Source organism: Daphnia pulicaria, chromosome 11, assembly GCF_021234035.1.
Source record: "Daphnia pulicaria isolate SC F1-1A chromosome 11, SC_F0-13Bv2, whole genome shotgun sequence".
Classification (NCBI taxonomy): domain Eukaryota; kingdom Metazoa; phylum Arthropoda; class Branchiopoda; order Diplostraca; family Daphniidae; genus Daphnia; species Daphnia pulicaria.
The window spans coordinates 1,705,250-1,730,009 of record NC_060923.1 but is presented as its reverse complement, the minus strand read 5'-3'; the positions used below and the strand labels follow the sequence as shown (position 1 = coordinate 1,730,009).

General features: G+C 41.9%; 1 protein-coding gene across 3 annotated transcripts; it reads left to right on the top strand.

The window, feature by feature from the left end:
* Positions 1–951: 951 nt before the first annotated feature.
* On the top strand, positions 952–24,241 carry LOC124315199 (transcription factor mef2A-like). 3 transcript variants are annotated; one of them, XM_046780706.1, is made up of 8 exons: positions 952–2,165; positions 2,244–2,387; positions 20,113–20,192; positions 20,489–20,963; positions 21,780–21,923; positions 21,986–22,174; positions 22,276–23,197; positions 23,265–24,241. In XM_046780706.1, the coding sequence occupies exons 3-8, from the start codon at positions 20,169–20,171 to the stop codon at positions 23,416–23,418; spliced, it is 1,908 nt and encodes a 635-aa protein (XP_046636662.1). In that variant the 5' UTR covers positions 952–2,165; positions 2,244–2,387; positions 20,113–20,168; the 3' UTR covers positions 23,419–24,241. The 3 variants fall into 3 exon arrangements, with proteins under 3 accessions (XP_046636662.1, XP_046636664.1, XP_046636663.1); XM_046780708.1 differs by lacking the exons at positions 952–2,165; positions 2,244–2,387 and adding an exon at positions 13,217–13,478; XM_046780707.1 differs by lacking the exons at positions 952–2,165; positions 2,244–2,387 and adding an exon at positions 17,699–18,969.
* The last annotated feature ends 519 nt before the right edge of the window (positions 24,242–24,760 follow it).

The window sequence follows — 24,760 nt, the reverse complement described above, 5'->3', positions numbered from 1 at the left end:
AAATAATAACACAAGGAGGATCTGATGGCGCTGACAGTTTCTGTGCCGTTTGGGGAAATTTTTATGGGCCCCGTAAAAATTGAACAGAAGAAGCCAAGGCCCTTGGCCATCGCTGGCCGCCCTTATTAGAATAACATCATGGGAACAACAAAATTGAAACTGAATTATTTCCGGTGATTGGGTCATTTAAAACAACAAAACTGATGATCATCCCCGGCTGAATTGAATTTTTTATTTTCTTCATCCTGGGCGGTGTAGTAGTATCTATTTGATATGCAAAAGAGGAGGAGCCCATCGTGTGTGATTCATTTTCAATTCGACTTTCTCCTTGAATCTTTTACAACTTTTTTTAAACCAAAAATCCAAACTAACGAATTTTTGATCGGTATATAGTAATGTAATATCCGGCAGCACTAAACGACGTGTGCGATTTAAGTCTAGGCAGGGACAGGTCGTTACTTTCCACTTAAATTTTTAACCAACCAGACTAGGAAAAGCAAAATTCCATTCTCTCACACACAGCACAAACCTGTGTATTACACGATTGTTTACCCCTATTATTGGCTAACAGATGTTGAACGACATCCCAACGGATTGGGTGGAATTTTCACAGCGAACTGCGGCGTCAACTATGATAAAAGGCAGAGAACTTTTAACAATGTACTTAAACACCACACCCACCCATGAAAATGTAACAAGAGGAAGTAAATTGCAGCAATGAGAAGAAACAAAAAATCTCAACCTCAAGATTCTATAATTCACACAATGGAACGAAAAGCCGATACAATGCACAGTGTTAAAATTGTTAATTGGAAAATTATATAGATCCTAGCTATCAGCCTACCACGCCCGTGGTAGACGGTTCCGTACACACGCTGGCAACTGTACAGTGCCCTTGTTCAATGTTAGTGCTGTATTCATACACGGAGTTTCCATATCGTGCTTATATAACAACGATATACTTGTGTATAGGTGTGGCATAGCTACTCGACCAGGTATAACGCCAATTTTCTGCGTTTTTTGCTGGTCGCTCCTCTTCCCATCAATAGAACCGATACATTCGATAATTAAAAAGACCAGGGTATGTGTGAACAGAGATGCCCGACAATTAAACGGAAAAGATCGTCGACCGCGCAATCAAATATAAAATTTAAAGGAACAACAACTGAACGACCAACAAAAAAAGATGCGCGTCCTTTTATGTAGAACAAATATCACACGTTTATTTGTCTCTTTTTTCTAGTATTGTTTCTTCTTATGTTATATTAATTTCCGAAAGGAAAGACTAAACTTTCGATTCTTTCATTTGGACTCGACGATAAAATGCAGACCAGCTGGCGTGATCCACACCGAACAAAAAAAAAGGTTCATTCGATTCGTGTGTTGTTTTAATTGAACTGAACGGTGACCATAGTGGGCGACCGTAATAACAATATAACAAACCGGACGGACGCGAGTGTTGAGAGAACATCATCCACACCAGATGGTCCCGTGTACTATACAGTAACCATCCGCTGCTGATGTCCCGCGCGTTCACAAACTTTATTCTTCGGTCGGGAACATTGTCGTCACCGGTTCACAGCCTTCTTCTTATCGGCAGTGTAACACACCCGAGTGTGTGGTGCACTATAGACGCGTGTAATAACGACAACCATGCGAAACCTAATCAAGTCATTATTACGGACACGCCATCACAATTCACAATGCCAAGTTCATTGTCCCTTTGAATAATTTCGGCTCTGTGTCTTTTCTGTTTTCTTATTAGAAACATAATAATGATAATTATTAACTCTTTTTTTTTCTCATCAACAAGAAACAATATACAAAACATCTCAATAGAAAATGAGTGTGTGTGGATAGTTATTATTATGTAAACTGGCATCTATGTTTTCTTTTTAATGATCGTGTTTTTTCGTTTTTCAGGAATTTCTCAGTTGACTGGAGGTTTTTTAATGTTTTCTCTGGAAAAAAGGAAAAGGTCCTTTCAGAAAAATAAAAACGATTATGTATTTTGCTGGTAATTATGTGTGAAATGATTTATATCGGAATCCCTTTCCGTTTTTATGGCGAATTGTTACGAAAAATTCTTAGCAGACGATAAAAATGTCCCAATCCTGGTGTGTAGACGTCATGTTTCGCTGGTCGACTTGAAAACTATTCCGAAGGTAATTAAATATTTTATTCACCCTACACGTAAATAAGAATTGACTAAACTTAATAATAATAATCTCATGATCACGTAGAAGAAAGAAGAATGTGAGGAATGTCTCATGGCATCATCATGGTTAATTATTCGTCGACGACATGTGTTGGAAGGTTTCGGACGGACCACGTGTGGGTCCCTTTGTCAAATAATGATACCGTGTGCCTCCTGTTCACAACCAGTAGTAAGTGCCAAATTCCTACATATCTTTTGGGTTTTATTTTCTTTCCTTGTGTGTGTGTGTGTGTGTGTGTACAGTGGCAGGATGGTACAAACAAATAAGTCATTAACACAAAAGTCCACAGCGAAAGGCAAGCATGCTTGACCTGGCCACAATTGCCCACTGCGCTATCTCTAATGCAATCACAATGGGTGTGTGTGTGTGTGTGTGTGTGTGTTTGTCTATGTGGAATTCGTCCTCGAGGCCTGTCGGAATTCAACCCAGAAATGTGGGCCGGATGGGGTTCGAACTAGTTATCCCGTATTTCTTTTTCGGGTTCAACAGGTCCACGAAATAACTCTTGTTAAAGTTTACATCAATCGAATTTGATTTAATTGCCGTCTTGAATTTCGATCGACGCCGGAACTCTCTCTTTCTATCCAGTTCCGGTGGTGGTGGTGGGTGTCTCTTTTGAGCCGTGAGAAATCTTTGATCACATCATCCGCAATCAAACGAGCGTAACGACAAATAGAATCGTCTAGGCCTCTATTATGACATTTCTACTTTTTAGACTCTCTCTCTCTCCCAGGTTGTTGTTTAAAGACATCTTCCGGTTGGACTATAACCATTAATGGAGACATACACAATAAGAAAAATAAGGCCGTCGAAGACAGACAGACAAATCGACTAGTAGGGGGGGGTATTGACGTTTCGGGGGGTGTTGTTGTTGCCTGGGTTGTATTTTTATGATGATGATGACTTTGCTGGTCAGTCACGGCAACATGGAATACCTTTAAGTATTTTCTAGGTTCTCTTTTTTTTCTTTTCTTTTGTGGGGGGCATCGAGTCTAGGAGAAGTTACCGCAGTCGGTCATCATCATCACCACTGGAGCAGAACCACCACCACCACTTACAAACCACCCACTCATCCCAGACTAGAAAGAGGCTCACAGCCATAAAAATCGACCTTTTTCTTTTGTTACCTAAAAGAATTCAAATTCGTTATTTTGCGCAGAAAAAGAGTTAGGCTTATTATAAAAAGACTTGTGTGATTAAAATTTATGTCATTGGCATTTCTGCCAGATCTTTAATTTAAAGTCAGAAAAAAAATTCAGGTCTTTTTGTTTTTTTAATTTGTTGATTTTTTTTAGTTTTTTCGGCTAATTTTAACGGGCACGGTCGTCGGTTCATTAAGATCCCCACTGGTTTCATTTTATTGCCGTGTGCGGACCCTTTGCTTTTATTGTCTTGTTCCAACTGTACGGCCCGGGCATTCCGTCTGGGTCCAAAAACCGTCCGTCTTGCACACACACAAATAAAAAAAAGCACAAGAAACTATATTACATGGTGGATATACATGATTATGCTTAACAACCCACAGTCCAACTCACCACGACCGTGTGTGTTCTTTTAAAATAATTATTTCACTTATTTTATAGTTTCGATCAGCTTGTCATAGCCGCAGACAAAAAACAAAAAAAATTCGGTCTCGTTTCTTCAACTCGAAAAAAGAAACGGAATTAAATTTTTTTGAAATTGGCGCGCCAAATTCAAAAAAAAAAACGAATCGAACCGTTTCAATGGTTAAACTCGGTTCTTTGACGAGTTGTTGCCGCGACTGGTCGACGTTTAATTGAGTTGTCTGCTGGTGTGTAATTGGTCGTGTGCGGCGACGCTCGATGGCGTCGTTGAAATGTTGCTGTGCTCCGTCTTCCGAAACATTGCGAAACAAGTGCCGATCGCTCTGACACTTGTAAGCTAGAAAATGATGTGGATTTTTTTTCTTCTTCTTTTCGAATTTGGGGGGGTTGTAGTTATTTCTTTATACCTTCTTTTAGCGACTCGTACAAACCACTTAACATTCAGTGGCCGACCATAAAGAAGAAAATATAGAAAAACCTAAAGAGGGATGAAGGTTTTGGCTGACTGAGTTTAGGGCTTGCGTATATACAGGAATGGTGGGGGGGGGGGGGGTTCCTACATAGCTCCTTGTGTCCAGCCATATACTGGAAGCTCAAGCCGGCGTGACGGAACGAAGTGGCAAGGGATGGACAGCCGAGTTCTCTTGTGACCGCACTCGCTGGGTTTCCCATTTCCCGTATATGCTCGGCACCTCTCTCTCTCTCTTGCGGCAGCTACACCCGTCGTCCCGTTAAGTGCCACCGAGCTGTATTATACAGCACCAGGAGGTGACAAAGAACAACATGTCATAAACAACAGGTGATGAACTCGGTGTAGTCTGCCTCGGTAGAGAATTCACGCATCGCAATTGAATCGCCAGACTGAACGCGCTAATTTTTCTTTTCCGTCATCACCTTGTTTGATTCTCCTTCCCGTTTGCCCGGGTAGTACATTGGACGTGTCTCTCTCTCGTCTTCAATCAGCGTCGTCGTCCTCCAGACTGACCGATCAGCGTCTCGGGTTATATTACATGACGGATCGTTCCCGGCCATTCCGTCTTTTTATTTATATATTTTCCAAAAGAATCAGAAGAAGAAGAAAAAGGACAATTCTTTTAGATATTTTATTTTATTTTTTCCTGAAACCAATTCGACGTTCATCCACCTCCTTTTTTTTTGTAAGGTGCTCTACCGTAGTTGGCTAACAAAATGGCGCCCTGCAGGCCCATTCAACTGCGTCGTTATTATAATTTACAGGTGGGCAGTTGGACTGTTTTGACTAACGAGCTCCGAGAGACTTGACGAAATCTCAGTTCTTGATCGAAAAATTATTATTATTATTATTTTTTGTTTTAACAAATGAGATTTCGTAACTGTTTGGGGCTTTAATCGTAATTTCTTTGAAAAGAGAGAATCAAAGTTGGCGCCACTTTTTCCCACGTGAAAGTTCATTGGGTCTCCACCCACCCAACTCGCAACCGAATTTAATGATGTCATAATTTAACGATCGATTTGACAATGGGATATTTATGCAAAATGATTTGGCGTTCATTTTTTTTTCTTCGGCAAACGTCTAGTGGTAGGTCTCCAGTGAAGTAGAGAATTCTTATTATTATGATTTTATTTCAGAATAGAAGAAAAAAAGAAAAAAAGGTTTTGTAGATTAGGTGCACAAGGAAAACCCGAAATGGTAGCTGCTGTTATACATATTAAATGAAGTGGTGGTGTGTTGTAGCTCGTGTCACCTTATCAGCAACAACAACACAACAACAACAACAAAAGAAAATTCCAGGTGCGCAAATATAATAAAAGGCAATCAGGCCAACGAGTCAGCCATGAGCTTTTTTCATTTTATTGTCGGGGGCGCATTCGGACAACTTTTTCAACTTAAAAAAATTGAGATACGAAATTCAAATCGACATTTGAATTCAATTCATTTACATCACATTTTCTCGATTACCCACTCTAGTCACGTTCGACTCCCCTCCCCCCCCCCAAAAAGCGTATTGTCCTTAAAAAAAATTATTCACGTTATCATGGATACCGGGTCTCCTTGATACAGCATTTAACCTCTTATTACTAACGAAAAAACAAACACAAATCCATATGCCTCCCTCTCGATAAGGTCTTTTTTCTCTTTTATTATTTCATATGTGTGTGTGTGTGTGTGTGTATCTAGAGGAAGTTTTGTTGTGCTCATTATTATTCAAATCTCGACTAGAGAGAGAGAGAGAGAGAGTCTCATTAGTTTAAATGATGTGGAAATGCCTTTAGAGTGTTCGGCTCGCCCGCGCCGGATATCCACACAACGATCGGAATGTTTTTTGGGGTTTTGTTTTGTTTTCTCGATTTTTTGGCGTCTGTCGATGATGTCGACACACACAAAACAAAACATACATTTTTTTTTGAATGTTGATGAGGTTGACTGTGAACCGGTTTAAACTTATTTCAGATCGGAGGGGAGCCTATATTCGTTTCGTTCTTATTTGCTTATCAAATGATTAAATCTCTTTGGGAGAGAGAGATACACGTCGGATGGAATTTCGCCACATTACAAAGCCATTTATTATATTTAGTCGAGGCTGTGTGTTGTCCGTTTGGGGCTCTCGACAACCCCCCCTACCACCTGACTCATCCACTTTGTTTTTCTATTTTCCCCGTTGTGAATATGATTTCTCTTCTGTCACCGTTGAAATAATTGCAGAGAGTCCGAGACATTCCTTTTGACTCATTTTTTGATGGCCGGTCCTTTTTAATTTGAAAACGGGGTCCTATCTACCAGCGAAACTCATTGACGACGGCGAATAAATTACACAGTCGAGAATAAAGGAGAGAACTTGTTGATATGGCGGAGGGGGGATCATCTCCTTTTTGCCTTTTGATATAGAAATGAAATGGCCTCTTTTCACTTCTTGTTTCTCTCGTTGTTGTTTCTTCTTCTTCTTGCCTTTTTTTAATAGCTTGTTGCGTGCGGTTTTTCTCTCTTGTGTTTGATGAAGAAGATGACGACGACGGGCTGGGATGTAGCCTAGATGTGGCGGCGAAAACAGCCAAGTTTGGTGGAACATTTTTTGCCTCATTTGGTGGCCGATGATTTACGGTTGCCGAAACCCGCCAGGCTACGACGTAGTTAGCATATTAACGAAGCCTCCACCAAACCGGCCCATCATCATCTTCTTCAACTTTTCTTTTCTTCTCTCTGCTGTTGGGGCCGAACGACACACACTGAAAGAGAGTGAAATAAACGCAGCAGTAGACTACAACAACAACAACAACAACATCACAATTTAATGAGTTGAAAGTATAGAACGCTCTTCTTCTTCTTATGCCCCCTCTATATCCACACACACACGAATGAGATGAGATTCGAAAAATACAAAACGAACGAACGGTCGGTTGGATGGACGGACGGACGTGAAAAAATATTTTTTAATGAGCGGCATCCTTAAAAAAAAAATCCCGCGCGCCCCGGATCTTGGTGCATCTTTTTTCTTTTCTTTTTTTCTTTTTTTTTTGTGGTGGAAAAGTTTGGCTGTTATCATGATCCGTGCGACCCCCATCATCCTCCTATCCAAAAGAAAAAAAAGGGACTTAAGAGCATATGTATATGGTCCATTAGACTGGTGAGAGAGAGAGAGAGAAAGAGTCTGCTGTTGCCTTTCTTCTTTCATATTTTGTTGTTATTATCCGATGGGGGGTTGGGTGCTGGGGGTCGAGACTTTTTCTTTTCCGAGACAATATTGAATAATAAGACAAGGGGGCATCACGACGACGATGGAAGACCTGTCAACATCACCTTGTTGTTTCTCTTCAAGGCGATGATTATCGAATCGATACTCTGCGAGACTTTTTCTTTTCTTTTCTTGGATGAGATTGAGCAACTTTTCAAGGAGTGGGGGGAGATAGAAAAACAAACAGAAGCCTTTTCCTTCCTTCCAAATGAAATGTTGAGACTTTATCGCTGGTAGCCCATCACCACCACCACCACCGTCTCTTGTGCCATCAGACATGTGACAGCCAATACTACCCAAAACCCCCTAGCCCCCATCTCAGTGACGAGGGGTCCATCAGGGGGGTATTTATCGTCATCTCGACACCATCACGCGAACCTCAACTTATTATCATTATTCATTTTCTTCTCGAATCACTTTACTTAATTTCATTATTGAATTTTTCAAAAAATAACCCGCCACTTTTTTTTTTCAAATTTTTTAAAAATTTGTTGTTGAATAAAAACCTTCCATCAACTTGGGAATAAAAATTTGAGAAAAGGAGAGTCGAGTTAAGAGAAGCGAACATCCGGTCCCAGAAAGTCACGTGAGTGTTTTGACGTCGCCATCACACACACATGGGAGGGGGGGGGGACCACCTCCTGATGAACAACACAAGAGGAACGTGCGTGTCGTTATACCTGGCGGCAGCGGCGCGCCATTCATATCTTTGCACAAATTTTTTCAAAAGTTGCTGGAGCCACACACACAAAAGAGTCTGGTCTCTTGTGATGAGCTGACAATATTTTTCTCTTGTTCATTCCCGATGAATCTTTTTTCTTCTTCTTCCCAAAACAAAAAGGGGCGCCCTCTCTCTCCGTGCCCAGTAGTGGGGCTCTTGAGGATCAACAGGTAGTGACTTTCCCACACTTCTGCTGGACTTGCCTAGCAGCAGCAGCAACTCATTTGCATCTGCTCTCTCGCAGCAGGAATCTATCCATGCACCGCTCGGTGGTCATCTCTCTCTCCACTCATCGCCCAGTCGTCTCGTCTTATATCATATCTGATGATGGACGTTAAGGGCTATAGTTGAGGAGCTGCTACTCTTTCACGCAATCGGAAAAGCCAAAACCAATTAGCATTGGGGGCTCCTGCCGCGATTGGTTGGTCGAGATTTTTCTTTCTTTCTTGGGTTGTTGTTGTTGTTGTTGTTGTGGATGGTTTCCCACCCCGCCCCGGTGCGTAGAAAACCCCCCCATTGATACGCAATAGGCTCGTTGTTAGTTTCATTGATTATTCCGAATAGATTTGGGGAAAAATCAAATTTATTCTCCGTTCTGTTTGGGGGGTGATTATCGTTCGAGTGGGAAATTCGGTTACGGTTTTATTATTCGAGTGACCCTATTTTCTTCCCGTTTTGTTTGCTCGAATCTTAACTTGATTATTAACTAGACGCTGGAATATTGAGAAATGTCAACGATATCGGAGAATTGGGAGAGAGAGAGCGTGGCTAATGAGGGGGCCTGATTTTGATTTGCATCAAACGTGGTGGTGGTGGTGGTGGAGGAGGTGGGCAGACGTGACCTCCTCGACTTGGTATTCAAGAAAAGCCAGCCAAATTTGCATACATGTAAATTTTCACCGGTGACTCGGAAGCTCATTATCTCTCTTAGTCGACCGCCCTGCGCTCGATTGCCGAACCGAAGCTCAGGGGAAATCAATTCCCCGAACACGAAAAAAGAGAAAAAAAAAGAGACTGTCATGTCGTGTAGCATATTGATTCGATATGATACTCTATCCCTCCTATATTATGACCTGGACAGGAGAGGGGGGGGGAGGCTGTGAGAGACTTATTAGACCCACACACAGCATCCGGAAGTGATCAGTCATCGTTATTTTTGGTTGAAATCTTATTTGAACCCGTGAAACGAAAAGAGAAAGAAAAAGAAAAGAAAACCTGTTGCGTGATGTATATTTTATTCGATCCGGTTCAGTCCTGTATCTTTTTTTATTTTAAAACATGTTGCTTTAAATTTGAAGAAAAACGTTTCATAAGATGGTCGTTAAGTTTATTTTTTAACATTTTTTTGGGTTTTTTTTTTTAAATTTTCGCGCCCCATTGAATTTGAAAAAAAAAAGTTCGCTTGAAGAGTTCTGCTTGAGTTTTATTGGACGTGTAAACGAGACGGTCGGGACACGCGTCCATTCATTTGGGATGGCCAAGGTGGTGGTGTTGTGTTTGTATGAGTGCAAGTGATGGCTGGCACGGGCGAGAAAACCCAGCCGGGCGTGAGTAATTGGATCAAAACGTCACCCGTTTTTTTTTACTCGCGGGACGACTCCAAAAATATAAAAAGCTGCACAAGAGAAAAGAGCAGTTTCTCCGCGTACGTAATATATTTCATTAGCTTTATTCTTTTTGAGAGAGAGAGAGAGAGAGAGACAAATTCTTTGCCATGTCAACTGGCTTTTCTCTTTTGAAACGAAAATAAAAGTCAACAACCTCCGACACGTTTGGTTAAAGTGAAGGTTCCGCCATCGTTAGCCGCTTAGTGCCATTTTCAAGCGAATCTCTGATGTCTGGAATAGATGATGGAATAGAAAATTAAGGAATAGATTGTGAAGAAATTGTTATTGGATCAAGTTTGATAGTCTAATCTTTTCTTCACTTTCATAATTATCCCGCCCCCGTTTCAGAAGGCTTGATTGAATTTCCCGTCGATTATAGATTTTAAAAATTTAAATTTTCAAGCCTTTTATTAAAAAGGTAGATTAATCTACTCCCACTCTGCCATTTTAGCCAACGAATTTTGAGAAATCCATTTTGATGCCGGTCGTTGGACTTTAAATGTTTGTTTTCTGCTTTTCGAAAATTGTAAGTTGAGCAAATCATGTCTAGAAAAACGTGAAAGGGTGGACATGTTTACGATGAGAAATGAAAGAGAAAACGCAAAGGCTGCTGGGTATTTAGCCAGTGGTCACAGTCGGACTTGTTTTTTTTTTTTCAAATTTGAATGCAGCGCGGGTGAAAAGGTCCTGGTACACCCCCCACAGTGCCTGGTGGCGGATGGTCATAGTTCTCCTTCTCTTGTTATCAATTACTTTACGGCACACTTGGTTGACAAATGGTTTTTGATTTACAAACAAGACTCGCGACTGACGGTGTTTTTTTTTGGGGGGGGGGGGGGAATTAAACACATAACATTTAATTTCTTTTGATTTGATTCTCGAATTGCTTTATTTTTTATTGTCTGAATTGGATTTTCGGTGAAACACGTGTCGAGTTCACTAGTCTTTCTAATTGAGAAAAAAAAAGTGGGAAAATATGTTTATTGCTCTAGATTTGATTTTATTATTTGATTTTTTTTCTCGCGAGATTTTGTCGCTTTTTTGTCTTTTGGAAAATGTCGTGCAAATTTCTCAGTCACGCCGTTACTTTGCCATCTTCTGCCTGGTTGTTTCCCTCGGCTACACTCTCGGATTCTTGTTCTTCTTACGTGTTATTATTATTTTGCGGCTTTTCTGATTTGTCTTTACGACTTATTCCAATTTCGCGCCGTTGCTGCCGAGTGGAAGAAGAAACGAAAAACCGAAAGACGACAGAAGGTAAAGGAGACCACACAAACAAACAAAAAACCGAACGATATAACGCTGGTGTGGCTCCCTTATGTACACACACGTACCAGTTTTTTCCTCCCTAGATAACAAGTAAAAATGCCAATAATGATTCGATATCGTTTTGATATTTTTATTATTAGAAGTTTGGGTTTTTTCCCGCGAAACAACTTGGTGCTCAGGACCAGTTGGTAAACGGCCAAAACTTGTGTAAACCGTCCAACCAAAGACCACTTTTTTTCGTTTTCATAAAGACAAAATCACACATTAAAACTTTAAAAGGGAAAGAGTCAACTCGGTGGAATTGATTTTATTAACCAGTGAACCGTTTGTTTAATATTTTTTATTCCCGGCAAATTTTTCCTGTTCAAATTTTGTTGTTGACCAAAACAACAACAACCAAAAAATTGATCCAGTTTAAATTTAAAAGGCAGTAATAAAAATAAGAAAATGGCTGAAATTAAACAAACAGAAATGTGTGAGGCTTTAAAAAACAAACCAAATCGAATTATGTAACTTGAGACAAAAAGTCAGAGCTCTAAGGTGTTTGAGTATCTGGTGCGATGTTTTCTCAGTCCGTCTTATCTCTTATTCCGAGATGATAATATTGGGAGTTTTGGCGTCCAATCTCCGCAGAAGAAGCAGCCACTTATTGCCGTGATAGCCAAGTCGACTGTGTTATTATGATTGTTAATCGCTCGATAATAAAAAGAATAGCCATAACCACCACTGCCACGGACAACGGGAGACCATATTTTGTCACAAACCCCCCCACATCCACCTGTGAATCTTTTGAAAAGAATTTTTTCTCTGCCGAGCGTGAGAGAGTGGGTAATCACTGCCATTAAACTTGATTATTGCTCACTGGCCAGTCCGGGCATTCGACTCTGAACATACCCCCTCACACCCCACACACACACACACACACCCCTGTCGTTGTTGTAATGTGGTTTTATTTGAATTGAAAAACCCCCCAAAAAAACCAAAAAAATTATTTCACCAAGTTCAAACGCCGGCGAACTCATTTCACACGCGCGTCTCATATTTAAGGGCGGTCGCGTGCGTGCGTGCACGGTTAAACGGAGATTATAAACACACTGTGTGTGTGTCGGCAGACGGATCCAACCTCCCCCGCCGACAATTTTTATTTTTGAAAATAGTCCCGCAACAAATCGGGAGGGGAGTCGAAACAAAACCCCGAAAAAAGTGTAACAGGTGCAATGGCAACTGGACACTTGTGCAACACACTCGCATCCAAAAAAAAAAAAAAAAAGATGGGCAGAGTCCACACCAACTTGTGCCGTAACAATGAGAAATGTTTGTGACATAAATTGTCGATGGAAAGAGCTAGGGATTTGTTGTCCGTCGGTGATTCACTCGAAGTCTTTCTAGACGGACGGACTTATTATTCGGCTATTTTCGTTTTAATTACAGGCAGAAATGAGAAATCAATTACGACTTTTCCAATCGGATTTCCGAGAGTCGCGTACCGGAATTCCGTCGGAAAAAAAATCTGAAATGAAATTCATATTTTTAAAAAATGTGATTCACCCAATACGGAATCGATTGAATGGGAAATAAATTCCACAATTTTTTGGAAACAAGAAATATTTAGTTCATAAAGAAATAAGGAATAGAATTCATCAGCAGTTAATGAGTTGGACTGTGTTGGTTTTCAACAACCTACGCAATCAAAGACGGGAGAGTTGGATTACACGTGTGCTCTTGTAAAACAAACGACCAAAATAGCTTTGTTATGTGTACTGTATTAAATATTGCACAGCCCCCCCCCCAAACACACACCTTCCTCCACCCCACCGGTATAGATTCTTTTTTTATTTGTAATTTTCTTACTGGCAGAAATGATTTGGGCCCAGCTGTAGACAGAAAGAAGTTCCATTAGTAGAGCTCTCGATGTAGTAGTAGTAGTAGTAGTGCGTGTCTCGAAACTCCGCCTCCAAGCGGTCGGTGTGTGTGTGTGTGTCGGGCAGCAACTCAGGTAGAAACTGCGGGGGGGAATATAGTGGGAGGCAACGGGCGGGTAGCACAAGCAACCGTGGATAGTGTGTGTGTATAGGTATATGAGGTTTCTTCACCTTGATCATGGTGGAGACAGTCGACTTTGAAACTTGTACGACGACTGGTCACGTTTGACTTTTCTCTTTCTTGTTTTTTTTTTTAAATTCTTTCCATCTCTTTTTATTTGTCATCATTTTAATTTGCTTTGAAAAAATTGGAAGTTTGAAATTCCCGCTCCGCTTTGTTTCGACGTCAAAAATTCAAAAAAGTGGGTGGACAAAAATCGCAAAGTGAGTTCGAAACATTTTTTCAGTTGACCAGTGTGAATCACGTCCGCCAATTCCCCGCAACTCGACACATCTTGTAATTGCGTAAGTCTATTGGACAAATTTATATTTGCATTTAATTATTAGGCGGCATTTTTTTGAGAAAGAAAAAAAAAGTTGAATGTCCTACCGACATTTTCTTGCGGAGGTGGGAAGGTGTTTGTTTCTCGGTTAGCCGACACAAAATTGTAATTTTCTTTTTTTTTTTTCTTTTTCCCAAATATTCCTAAAAAGAAAAAGAACTTTATGGGAAATGAATATCGGAACCATATGGCCGGCCGAACACGGCGTGTCCACTGGTTACTAACACTCACCGTGTTACAGCATGCGCTTTCTGCGTCTACCTGTGTAATCACGGTCGTAAAAAAAAAAACAAGCAGAAGACTTGCTACCTTATCTCTTAAGAGGGTAGCAGCTCTGTTTTTTCTCTTCTTTTTTGCGGTATAATTGTCTGATACGGCTGGGAACGAACCGTACGACACTTTTTCTACTCTGAAATTCAAAAAAAAAATAATTATTAATTTGTTTTTGATCAAAATACCACCAAATTTTTCCCCATCGAAATTGTTATTTCGTTTGTTTTTGAGTACGCGTGAAACAGACTCGTCGACCTGACCACCTGATCAGTAAATAATAAAAATTAAAATCCGACTGGGTATAGATAAAACCTTTGGTGAATTCGCCGGACGAAAATAGCCCGCGTGAGCGCGCGTGATAGGTAAATCGAACCGTTTTTTGAAATAGCCACACGTCCGAGTCAATCAGAACATCCATGGGCAATTGTTTTATACTCGTTCATTCAAAAAAAAAGAACAACAAGTTTGTTCAACGGCCAAGTCAATAAACTTTGCATCGTTCAGTTTCGGGATTAAATGAATAATTTTCGCATTCGTTTGTTTCTTTTTTGTGTGCGGGAAAGAAGCTATTATTTCTTTGAACGGAGTATTTTGAGGTTATCGAGAGTCAATTTTAGACACATTCATCTATCCATCTCTCTGTACAGGTGGTTAGTGGTAGTCTGCAGCATGTCTCATCACATGAGAGATAATTCACGGCAGATGCATTCGACGGCACGTTGTCGGGTCCCCATCGGACAACTTTGCGCTTCACGCGGGAGAGAGAAGATTGGCCGGCGTATGCGGCCGGGAATCTCGTGATGGTGTCAGTCTCGCCTTCGTTCACGAAATTCATCAGAGGATTTCATTTTTGATTTTAATCGTTTGAAATTCGTTAATTTATCTGTTGACAAGTCCCCGCCCGAGACGACGCCCTCCACCAAACCGCCCCGTACCGGCCCCCTGCGAATTAATTTCGGCCGTTAACTGGGCCGTCTTGCCTGTTGCAGTTGAACAAATTGGGGTCACATATTCTTTGATCATTTATATTTGTTGGATCCGTCGAGCTGCTTGCCCCCCTTTTTTGGGCGATGGCCCATAGTGTACGCACACCTTTTGTAATGGGGCGCCTAGGATGACGTCAGAACTATACGTAATCCTCCTCCTTGTTGGGCAACTTAATCAAATAATCAAAGCGAAAAAAATCCCGCCAACTAAATAGGAGAGAGAGAGAGTCTAGTCTAAGCTGATTGGCAATCTATAATAGCCAAAGGATGGCACTGTTAACACACGGCCAAAAAGAGGAATGCTACGGCCAATTATTCAAATTAATCCCCCCCGTCCGCATCCCTTTCGAGACCACCTCACCACCCGCAGAGTCTTATGGGCAGAGAGAGAGAGACTCTTGTTTGGTTTTGATAGCATCTTGTGTGCATCTTTTGTTTGGTTTTGTTTCTTGTTTTTATTAAACGAACCGCCGCCGAATGGATCATTTAAGAGCTTGTTAAATGTCCTACCCAAAACAACCCAGATTGTCTGTTAGTATTCATTCAATCCATCCGCAGTTGAAAACATTTGTTCGTGGAAGATACAGGAGAGAAATTGAAATGATTTGATTTGATTACGACTTGGTGGAGAGAACGTTGTTTGTTTCTTTTCTCGTATGTGTTTGTGTGTGTGTGTTGTAATCGCGTCGAGAAGAAGAAGAAGAAGACACAATTCACCTGATTGAACATCAATGGGCATCCCGATTGGATGATACGGCCTCCCCACCACTTGTGCAACCAACTCCACTTTTGATGGGGGACTGACGTCTATCGGCTTGTTATTACGAAAGAAGAAGAAAAAGTTGTTTGCATTTCAGATCTATTTAGAGTTTGGAAAACCGACGTCTAATGATAGCCTACTACAGCCTCTCTCATCTTTTAATCACGTTCATCATTTATTCCTCCCCCCCCTTGCGACTCTTGCGTGATTGGATCCCTACACGGTCGACCTGTCGAACCGACTAAACAAACTCGAAAGTCGATTGGAAAAGAAGAAGAAAAACACACACGGAGAGAATGTTTCTTCTTCTTGTGATGTCGCCTTTCTAATTGCCTTAGACACTCTGTCGGGTTGTCGAGTGGCTTCGATCAGCCCACGTTTCAAATTGAGTCGTCGTCAAACATCAACGCATCGCCATCTCACCTCTGCACACCGGTGGTAGTAGTGAGGGGGGAGCCTAAATTTCACGCCCCTTTCAACATCTTTTTTTCTTCTTTTAAATCAAAATCGCATCAGTTTGTTTAGTTGTTGGAAGGGGCAACGAAGAGCGTCTTGACGATGTACAACATCCGGCGCGGTTGACGTTGTTGTATATCAACAAGAAAACGAACGGATAGGTTGGCTCTCCCTTTCTCATCTCGGCTGCTCGTTCGTTTTAATATCGCCCAACGTTTTTTTTTAAAAAAGCGAACAAGTTTGTGAGATCCTTTTTTCGTTCGACGGAATTGACGTTTGTGGGTTTGACGGAAGGTGGACGAAACAACATTTTTCATGCGGCCGGGGTCGTGCCGTAGTAGCTGCCGGATGAGATGGGCGCCGGAGATTTTTCTTGTTGTCCCTGTGGCTCCCGTGTGTGTGTGTATGTGTATTAGCAACGAATACGGCCGAGGATCACGGAGTTACAGCACGGTCATAATAATATACTGGCTAGTATTAAGTTGCGAGCAGAGGGAGAGAGGCTTTTGAAAATTTTGGTGGGGGGGGGGGGGTTTGTTTTAGCTTCGGCTCTTTTTTGATTACATTACACACGTGCCCACGTTGGTACTGTGCGCTACTTGGAAGCTGAAGAGAGATTTTTCTCGATTTTTTGATAACGTGGTGGTGGTGGTGGTCGCCCATGGATCAACCTGTCGACCTTGGTCGGCCCGATCGCATTTCATGGCCGCCCAAAACATTAGAGAGCGCTCCCCTCGGTGGACTATATGTAGATCAAGTATTAAATTGAAATGAGAGAGAGAGAGAGACTCTGTTGTTGTTGTTGTGCATCTCCTCTTTGGGTTTTTTTAAGTGTCCCATTGGGTTCGGGAGCGTCAATAAATATTGAGACATGGCTGCTACTCCGCTGGATGGAAAAACAAGTGTAAAACAAACTCCTCTTTTGTGTGTGTGGGGGTAAACTTTGATGGATACTTAACCCACCGGTAGGTCTAACATTTACTTGTGTGTGGGGGGTTGTGATATTAGACACTTTTTTCATATGCCGTCGTCTGTGTCCACTAATCCTTCCGATCCTCATTGGCTCCAAGTTTTGATCAAGAATCAAGGCATTGAAAAGCTTTTGATTGACTCTTAGGATGCGACTCCCAATTTTGCTCTCTCCCCTCCTCTTCTCTAGCTCTTGTGTGTGTGTCGTAGAATGTCTGCAACCTTCCGGCTTATGTGTACAGGGTCTCAACTTACTCGTGTAGGAGAGAGACTTATGATGATATTGTATACACTGGGATGCCCTCCGTCCGTCCCACACACACACCAACAGATTTGTCAGCTCCTCCTGTCTGCCGATGTCTCAGCGTTCGTGTGTGTGTGTAGGTATAGGGGGGGAAGAGATGATGATCAACTTGTTTTGGGCCGATCAATAATTTCTCCCTCCCCCTTCCGACATACGGAACTTAATATGACATCCATCCGCCGGAGTAGGCGCGCGATTTCATAGGGCGCCTGTTAATCGAATTAGGAGCCGGGGATTTTTTTTGAAGAATAAATTTGTTTTTTCTAGAAAAGGAATAAAGACAAACAAATTCACGACATATATCCCCCCCCTCCTCCAGTTTGACGATACGCCGTAATAGATGTAAAGTTGTCGTTGATAACAAATCTCGAAATAAAAATTGAGAGAGATAATTAACGGCGGGAGTTCCCCTCTATACCGACTATCGTAATCTCCTAAAGTACACGTGTCACCTACCAATGAACGGGGGACTAGCGAACTTATTGCGTATACGACGACCGGTTGCCTAGACGTCGAGAATATTAAAAAAAAGAAAATCGCCGGTATTTGTAAATGAAAAATAAAAGTGTCGGATATCGAATGTGGAAGAAAAAAAAATACTGAAATAACTTGGGACGGGAGATGTTTTAATAAAAACATGAATGTAGAAATTGGATATTATCAGCACATTTTGGTGGGCATCGGGAAAAGAAAAAAAAAAAAGGGAGAAATGGGCGGGAGGGAATTCACGACCCCGCACGGCCCTCGTGTCGGGTTACAAACTTTGACCGCCGAGAGGCGCTGTCTCATTGTAGCAACAGGCAGCAGCACGCTCACGGTGTGTGTGTGTGTGTGTGTAACGCACACATGCAGCAGTTGACGGAGTTAACTACAGTGCGACGGACACTCATCAAAAGTTTTGACGGGCGCGTTTTTATAAAACAAAACAAAAAACGAAACAACTCGTCGCTTTTCCGATTTCTGATGGGAAAACGGTGGCGGGAAATTGTGGTCTACCTGATTTGAAAATTGAAAACAAATCTGGTGGTTGAAAAAAAAAACGTTTGGAAATCACGAAAAATTGTCGTCCCGTGTTAACGAATCTGAATCGTAAACACGAGTCGATTTGATTAGACAGTTTGTTTGATTTCTCAGATAAAAAGGAAAGAAGAAAAATCCCGATAGCTGTCGGTATTATTCGATTAGAAGCAGACGAACTGCATGTGTGTGTGTGTGTGTGTGTTTTATTAACAAAGAAAAAAGGGATTGCATAACTGCAACAAGGAAAAAGAAAACGTCAAGCAATAGTTTCTAGAATTGGCAAACGCCGAGTGCGTGAATCTCCGTCGAAAGGATCGGTCGCTCATCTTGTTTCTCTCCTCGTTTCGATTGAATCGACAGAAAAAAGCCCAAAAAATCGAGCCGATTCGGAACTTTTTTTTATTTCTCTTATCTCGACCCGAGTTGTTTTTTATCGCAGCAGCAGCAACAGCGCAGAAATTTTTAAAAATAAAACACAGGAAAAACTGGACGTCTGTTTGTGTGTGGGTGTTGTGCGGGGGGGGGGGGGACACACTGTGTGTGTGTTCTGCAGCTGTGCCGTGCTCGAATCGGATAAAAAATCAATTGCGTGTCGGCGGAAAACTGGGGAAACACACAAGGAGGGATCGTTTTGAGTACATCGAATCAGGGGCGTTTCTAAATTCGACGTCATGGAATTGTCAAGGTATTTTTAAATCGTTTAAAATTTCCAATTGATATCCGTTTTAATGAAATGTGATTTTCGTGAGATCTCGTCGGGATCGATCCCGGCGATGAAAAAAAAAAATGAATAAGAAAACCAAAACAAACATGGCGCTGTCGCATGATCTCTCTCTCTCTCCCTTTTTAATATAATTCCCTTGCTCTTTCTCCATTCCTTTTTATAAATTTCCAAGGCATCGGCACGTCGTTAGGGTTAAGAGACGTTGTGTTGATTAAGCGGAAACTAGATCGAACCCGATCTGCTCCCCCCTTGGGGGCTGGATATCTTTTTTGGCAGCCAGGAGTCGATGCGCTTTTAATATGCGACCCCGATCGTGTCTGTACACAACATATCGAGAAATAACGAAAAAAGAAAAAGAAATTACAAATTGGAAGCCGATCGAGTGCGCGGCGTTTTTCTCTCTCGCAACCCAACCGGGATCGGCGGGTTTATTTCATGTCGAGTTTTGTACATTGTGGCTAAAGGGCGGCAGAGAGATGTGACGTGTTGAATGTCAAGTGAATTTAGCTGGATCATTTTCGATGCTAGGTGACACAATGTCATATAGTATAGAAAATGATTGGCTGTCTCTTTTGTAGGGCTTGTTCATCTCTAGTGAGGTAGTTTGCTGCTATTGTTGTTGTTGTCGAACGTGTATTAAAAATACATCGATAGAGATAAGATAAGATTATATGCAAAAAGAGTCTGGGTGGGAGGAGGGGATAAGGGGGTTTTGTGGCAGTGCGCATTACCAGGGGGGGTTTGTGTTGTTTATCCGGTCTTGCGACAGGAGAGGGAAAGAAAAGTTGCCGGGAGAGGTTAGTTATCGTTTATTTTTCCGGTTTGTATGCGGATTTCGATTTAAGCCACCGCCGCAAAAAAAAAAACTTAACGAAATTGAACATTTCCCATGTTTCCCGACAAATTTAATTTACTTAAACGAAAGGGTGGAATTATCGTTTATAATTTTTTTCCCCACGGTTTTTATGGCCGGGGAAAATCCACCGCCGAAAAATTCTTTCAAAAAATGTCTGAATTGAAATTTGGTTTTTCCTCTGTGAACGAATTTTACCTAACCGATAACCGATATTTTAAATTTTTATTATTATTTGTAATTTGATATAGTTTGACGTGCTCGGCCGGTCGATCCGGAGGACGTTGCGTCTCTACCAGCCGTCAAGATGCCATCCGCCAGTCCGTTTGAGGTCAGTACCGAAGTTTGTTTTTATTCTTTTCTCATTCGTAAATTGAATAACTGGACCGACGACGGAATAAATTGCACAGGGGGAGAGAAAGCTTTCTCTTCCGTTTGATTCCAGGAATCCATTTAGTGTGCCATATTTTATTGCATTTAAAAAAAAGGTGTGAAATACGGTGAGGAATGGGGACGGACCCATTTCAACTCCGTTTTCTCGCCCTACATGGGGGAGGGCGGATGAAATAAATGAGCAGTTGAAAAAAAAATTAATTGTTTCAATTTTTATGTTGGTTTATTCATCAGGGTGGGCTGATCTGCGGCATCAACAAATCGACAGACTCGTCGTCTTCCTTCGTCATCGGCGGAGGTGCCGGAGGCGGTTGGGATTGTGACGAATACTTCCCCATGTGCGACGACCTGTTCACCGTCAGCGTCGTCAACAACAACAACAGCAACAACAATTCCATGGCCCCACATCTTGGCCACCATCTCATCAACAACCACCACGAAGCTCAGCCACAGCAGCAGCAACAACATTTGGCGGTGGATGTCTCGCCGGATGCATCCGTCGCCCATCATCACAGCAACCACCTCCATCAGCAACACCACCACCACCTCCAACAACAACAACAACAACATCCCAACGACTTTATGGTTCACCTGTTACCGCTCGGCGGTGGTGGTGGTGGCGCCGACCAAAGCAACAACAACAACAACAACACCACCGCCAACAGCATGAATAACAATTCAGCCACCGCCCACAAGACCATCCCAGTCTGTAAGTCGCCCATTTTCTTTTATTTCTTTGATATTCTTCTTTCATTTACACTCAATTGAAATGACGGTGTTCATGTCGGCCATTGATCAACACACATTTTTATTCACCTGCCGTTTTCCAACCGATGAGTGATGAGACGCTTCCGGTGGGTTGGGTCCCGCAGGATCGGCATCAATCAATCTCTTTTTAGATTTTCCAAATTTTTCTCGTTAACAAAATTTTTAGAAAGAAATTGGGGGGTGATAATAATTATTCGATATTTCTTGTGTGCCTTTTGTCCGTCGGGAGTTTGGCTCAAAATTCATTCAAGTGTGCCGCACCATCTGCCGGCCTCGTTGCATTGAAACTAAATAAAAAAAAAGGAGTCGTCCTCCCAGTAGTAAATTGTGATACGGCTTCTTGGATAGGGTAATAATGATCGTAATTGACCGCAGACTGTTGTTGCTGCTGCTGCTGTTGTCTGTGCCCGAACGGTCACACTAAACACCCCCCGATGGGAGAGCCGCAAAAAAAAAAAAAGTGGGAAGAACCCAAAAGAAAAAAGAAACGGTTTTATAATCCTATCGACTATCTTAGTTTTTTCTTGTATTTTTTTGTTTTTTATCGACCCATAATGTTGTGTGTGTTTGATAGTATTGCATGTCCGCCATTATGCAACACGTCGACTTTATTGGTTTGGAAAAGGGAGGTGAACGGCCTAGGCTATTTTTGAAATTTTTCCCCATTTTTCACTTGAAAAATGTCGAATCTCTTCTCACCATGAAAGTGTTTTAAAAGACGTAATAATAATGACTTGATTTGAATCTTGTGGCATAGTTTCCAGCAGCTTTTCCAACGGCGCCTGGGAGAAGAAACTGCCGGCCGACTGGGATGAGAGCGACACGATCGATTGGCTTTTCACCGTCGCCAACAAACTGGGAATCCCTTGCGAATATTTCGCTAGTTTCAGCCACCTCAGAGGTAAGAAAAACATTAAACGGACTTGATAGAATCGAAACTATAAAAATGTGTCCATTTTCTAGGAGCCAATCTGCTGGAAATGAACAAAGAGGATTTCCAATTGAAGTATCCCAATCATGGCCACAAATTCTACGAGGCCTTTAGGCAGCTCGTCCATCAGATCCAAATCCAGCAACAACAACAACAGCAACAACAACAACACAGTCCGGCCATCATCGAAGGCAACGCCACTGATCTCTTGGGCCTGCAGAGTAAGTCGTCGTCGTCGCTAGCGTTTTCGTGAATTATTGGAGCCTTTCAAATAGTCTGACGTGTCTCATTTTTCCCGTTGAATGATTTGCTGTGTGTTTAGATGCGCCGGCCGTGCACCATCATCACCACCTCCTCCATCCAGCCAACAATGTCGACTGCTGGTCGATGATGCCCCCGTCGATGGAGCAGAATAACTACACGGCCACGGTGGCTACCAACAGCACGGTGGTTGTTGGAGGCCAGCAACAACCGGAAAACAGTATGGGACTAACTAATGGCGGTTACTGCGGAACGGCGGCCCAAGAGCGGGCCGGCCAGCACCAGTACAGCAGCAGCAGCAGCAACAACAACCCCATGGATTCGTCGTCTACTTCGTCTTACATTTACCTCAACGGTTCAGCGAATCACCACCATCACAGTAGTAGTCATCACCAACACCATCAACAACATCATTCGGCCGGCAGCAAAAGTCTTGGCGGTTACGGAAGCGATCCGCTCCAGCTGAACAATTTCCACCACCACCACCACCAGCACAACCCGCACCACCACCATCAGCAGCAGCAGCAGCAACAACACGAAAGTTACGATTCGTATTCGGTGGACTTGATGGGGCCGGATCATTACTCGGAGAATTACTCCAACAGTACGCCTTCTTCCGATCCGGAAGAGATGACGGCGCCCAGCGATTGCGCCACGCCCCAGATGATGGCCAACAGTTCGGCAGTCAATGGGGCCGGTCTGCTGAAGCGGGTGGGCCGGCCCAGTACGGCGGGCAAGAGTAGCAGCAGCTCGAGCAGCAGCAGCAGCAGCCGGCGGAGGAAGCAGGACAGAGGCTACGGCAAACTCTGGGAATTCATCCGCGACCTTTTGCACGACCCCAAGTACTGCCCCAGCATGGTCAGGTGGGAGGACGTCAACGACGGAGTCTTCCGCATCGTCCAGAGCGAGAAACTGGCCAATTTGTGGGGCACCATCAAGAACAATCCTCGAATGACGTACGAAAAACTCAGCAGGGCCATGAGGTAATAAAACATGAATTAATAAATACAAAATTCAAATTTTGTAATTTTATTTTTAAATTGTTTCAAGGTACTACTACAAAAGTAAAGTGTTTCTGCCGGTGCTGGGCCGTCGTCTAGTGTACAAATTCGGTCCCCACGCCGTCCTGTGGAGGCCGGACAACCCGAATTTCGAGCACCCAACGATGGAAGGAGATGATGTGAGGCACAGTGTGAGGACGTGACGTAATCGATTTATTGCGGTTAGTTCCCGCCAAGTATAGTTACAAATTACCTCATCGAAAATCAAGAGAAATAAGAAAAAAGGTTGTTATGTAAGTAGAACAAGGGTTAAAACATGTTACATCCATTGCCAAAACAAACAAGATCGTTTTATTCCTTCAAACTTATAAAAGAATGGGAAAACAAATTTGTCATTATCGGGGAAAACAGACAATGCAAATGGGCACAAGATTTCAAATCGAATTTTTTTTTTAGTTTTAAATTAAATTAAAATTTGATATACATTTAATCAAATGACGAGAAAAAAAAGTTGTAAATTTATTGAACGGAGGCAATTGTGTAAACTTAATCACTTCAAAATAACCATGAAAAATCACGTCACATCGTTCTTTTTTCCTCTCTTGATTTGATATAAATAATTATAAATAGCTACGAAGAAAAAAGGCAAGTGGTGCAATCAACGTGTTGTGAAATCTCTCTCGCGTAACCCCGTTTCAATTGGTTGATGAAATTGTGCTGATTCGTCGTGATGATACCCTCCCATTCGTCAAAACCAAATCATTTCAGAGTACCAAGAATCTCGTAAAATAATTTGCAGTTTCTCTCATTTGATTCGACGATACTTTTTTTGTTGTTTTTCTTGAGTTGTTGCTGTTGTTGTTGTTGTTGACTAGGTTTCTTGAATGAATTCCCGATCCCTGGCATTCATGACGTTGTTATTACTGTTGTCGTTTTCGGTTGAAATTTCACACACTTTTGTGCCATTCCCGTCACACCAAACTTCCCCACGCACACAATTTTGTTTTTCTTCTTCAAAATTTCACTTTAAACGAAAACTTTGTAAGTTGTTTATTTACCTGGGGGGTTTCTTAACCAAATTGTTTCTCTCTGTCGTGAAACGAAATTAAAGTCACGATCCATTTTTTTTTCTCCATCCACAAACTTGACCAATGCACAACATACACACACACACACACATTTTCTCCGACAAAAAAGGTTTTTAAAGCCTTTAAAAAAATTTTGATTCCCACGCGCGCACACAAACGTTTGCGTTCTACCGCAGTGTTTTATAATGTATGTGTAACTTTTATACGTTAACGTTTTTTTTTTGTTTTTTTTTTTTACATTATTTTTGGAGAGAGAGAAAGAAAATTGAGTATCAGCTGCGTTTGATATCAAAGAAACACGCCCTTTTTAAAATTTCAAAGATGAAAAAAAAATATAAATATATATATTTGAATATTTGTTTATGTATTTTGAAACATTTTGTTTTCGATACGGGAAATTGTATGAATTTGTTTTGTCTCATACCGAAAAAAGTCTTGGATGTCCCTTCCATCTCCT

What these genes read in the sequence shown, in the direction of transcription:
- LOC124315199 (XM_046780706.1), top strand. Translation starts at nt 20,169, where the DNA reads ATGCCATCCGCCAGTCCGTTTGAG. An exon ending in CATCCGCCAGTCCGTTTGAG is followed by an intron (nt 20,193 to 20,488) that starts GTCAGTACCGAA and finishes TTTATTCATCAG; the next exon opens with GGTGGGCTGATCTGCGGCAT. An exon ending in TGATCTCTTGGGCCTGCAGA is followed by an intron (nt 22,175 to 22,275) that starts GTAAGTCGTCGT and finishes CTGTGTGTTTAG; the next exon opens with ATGCGCCGGCCGTGCACCAT.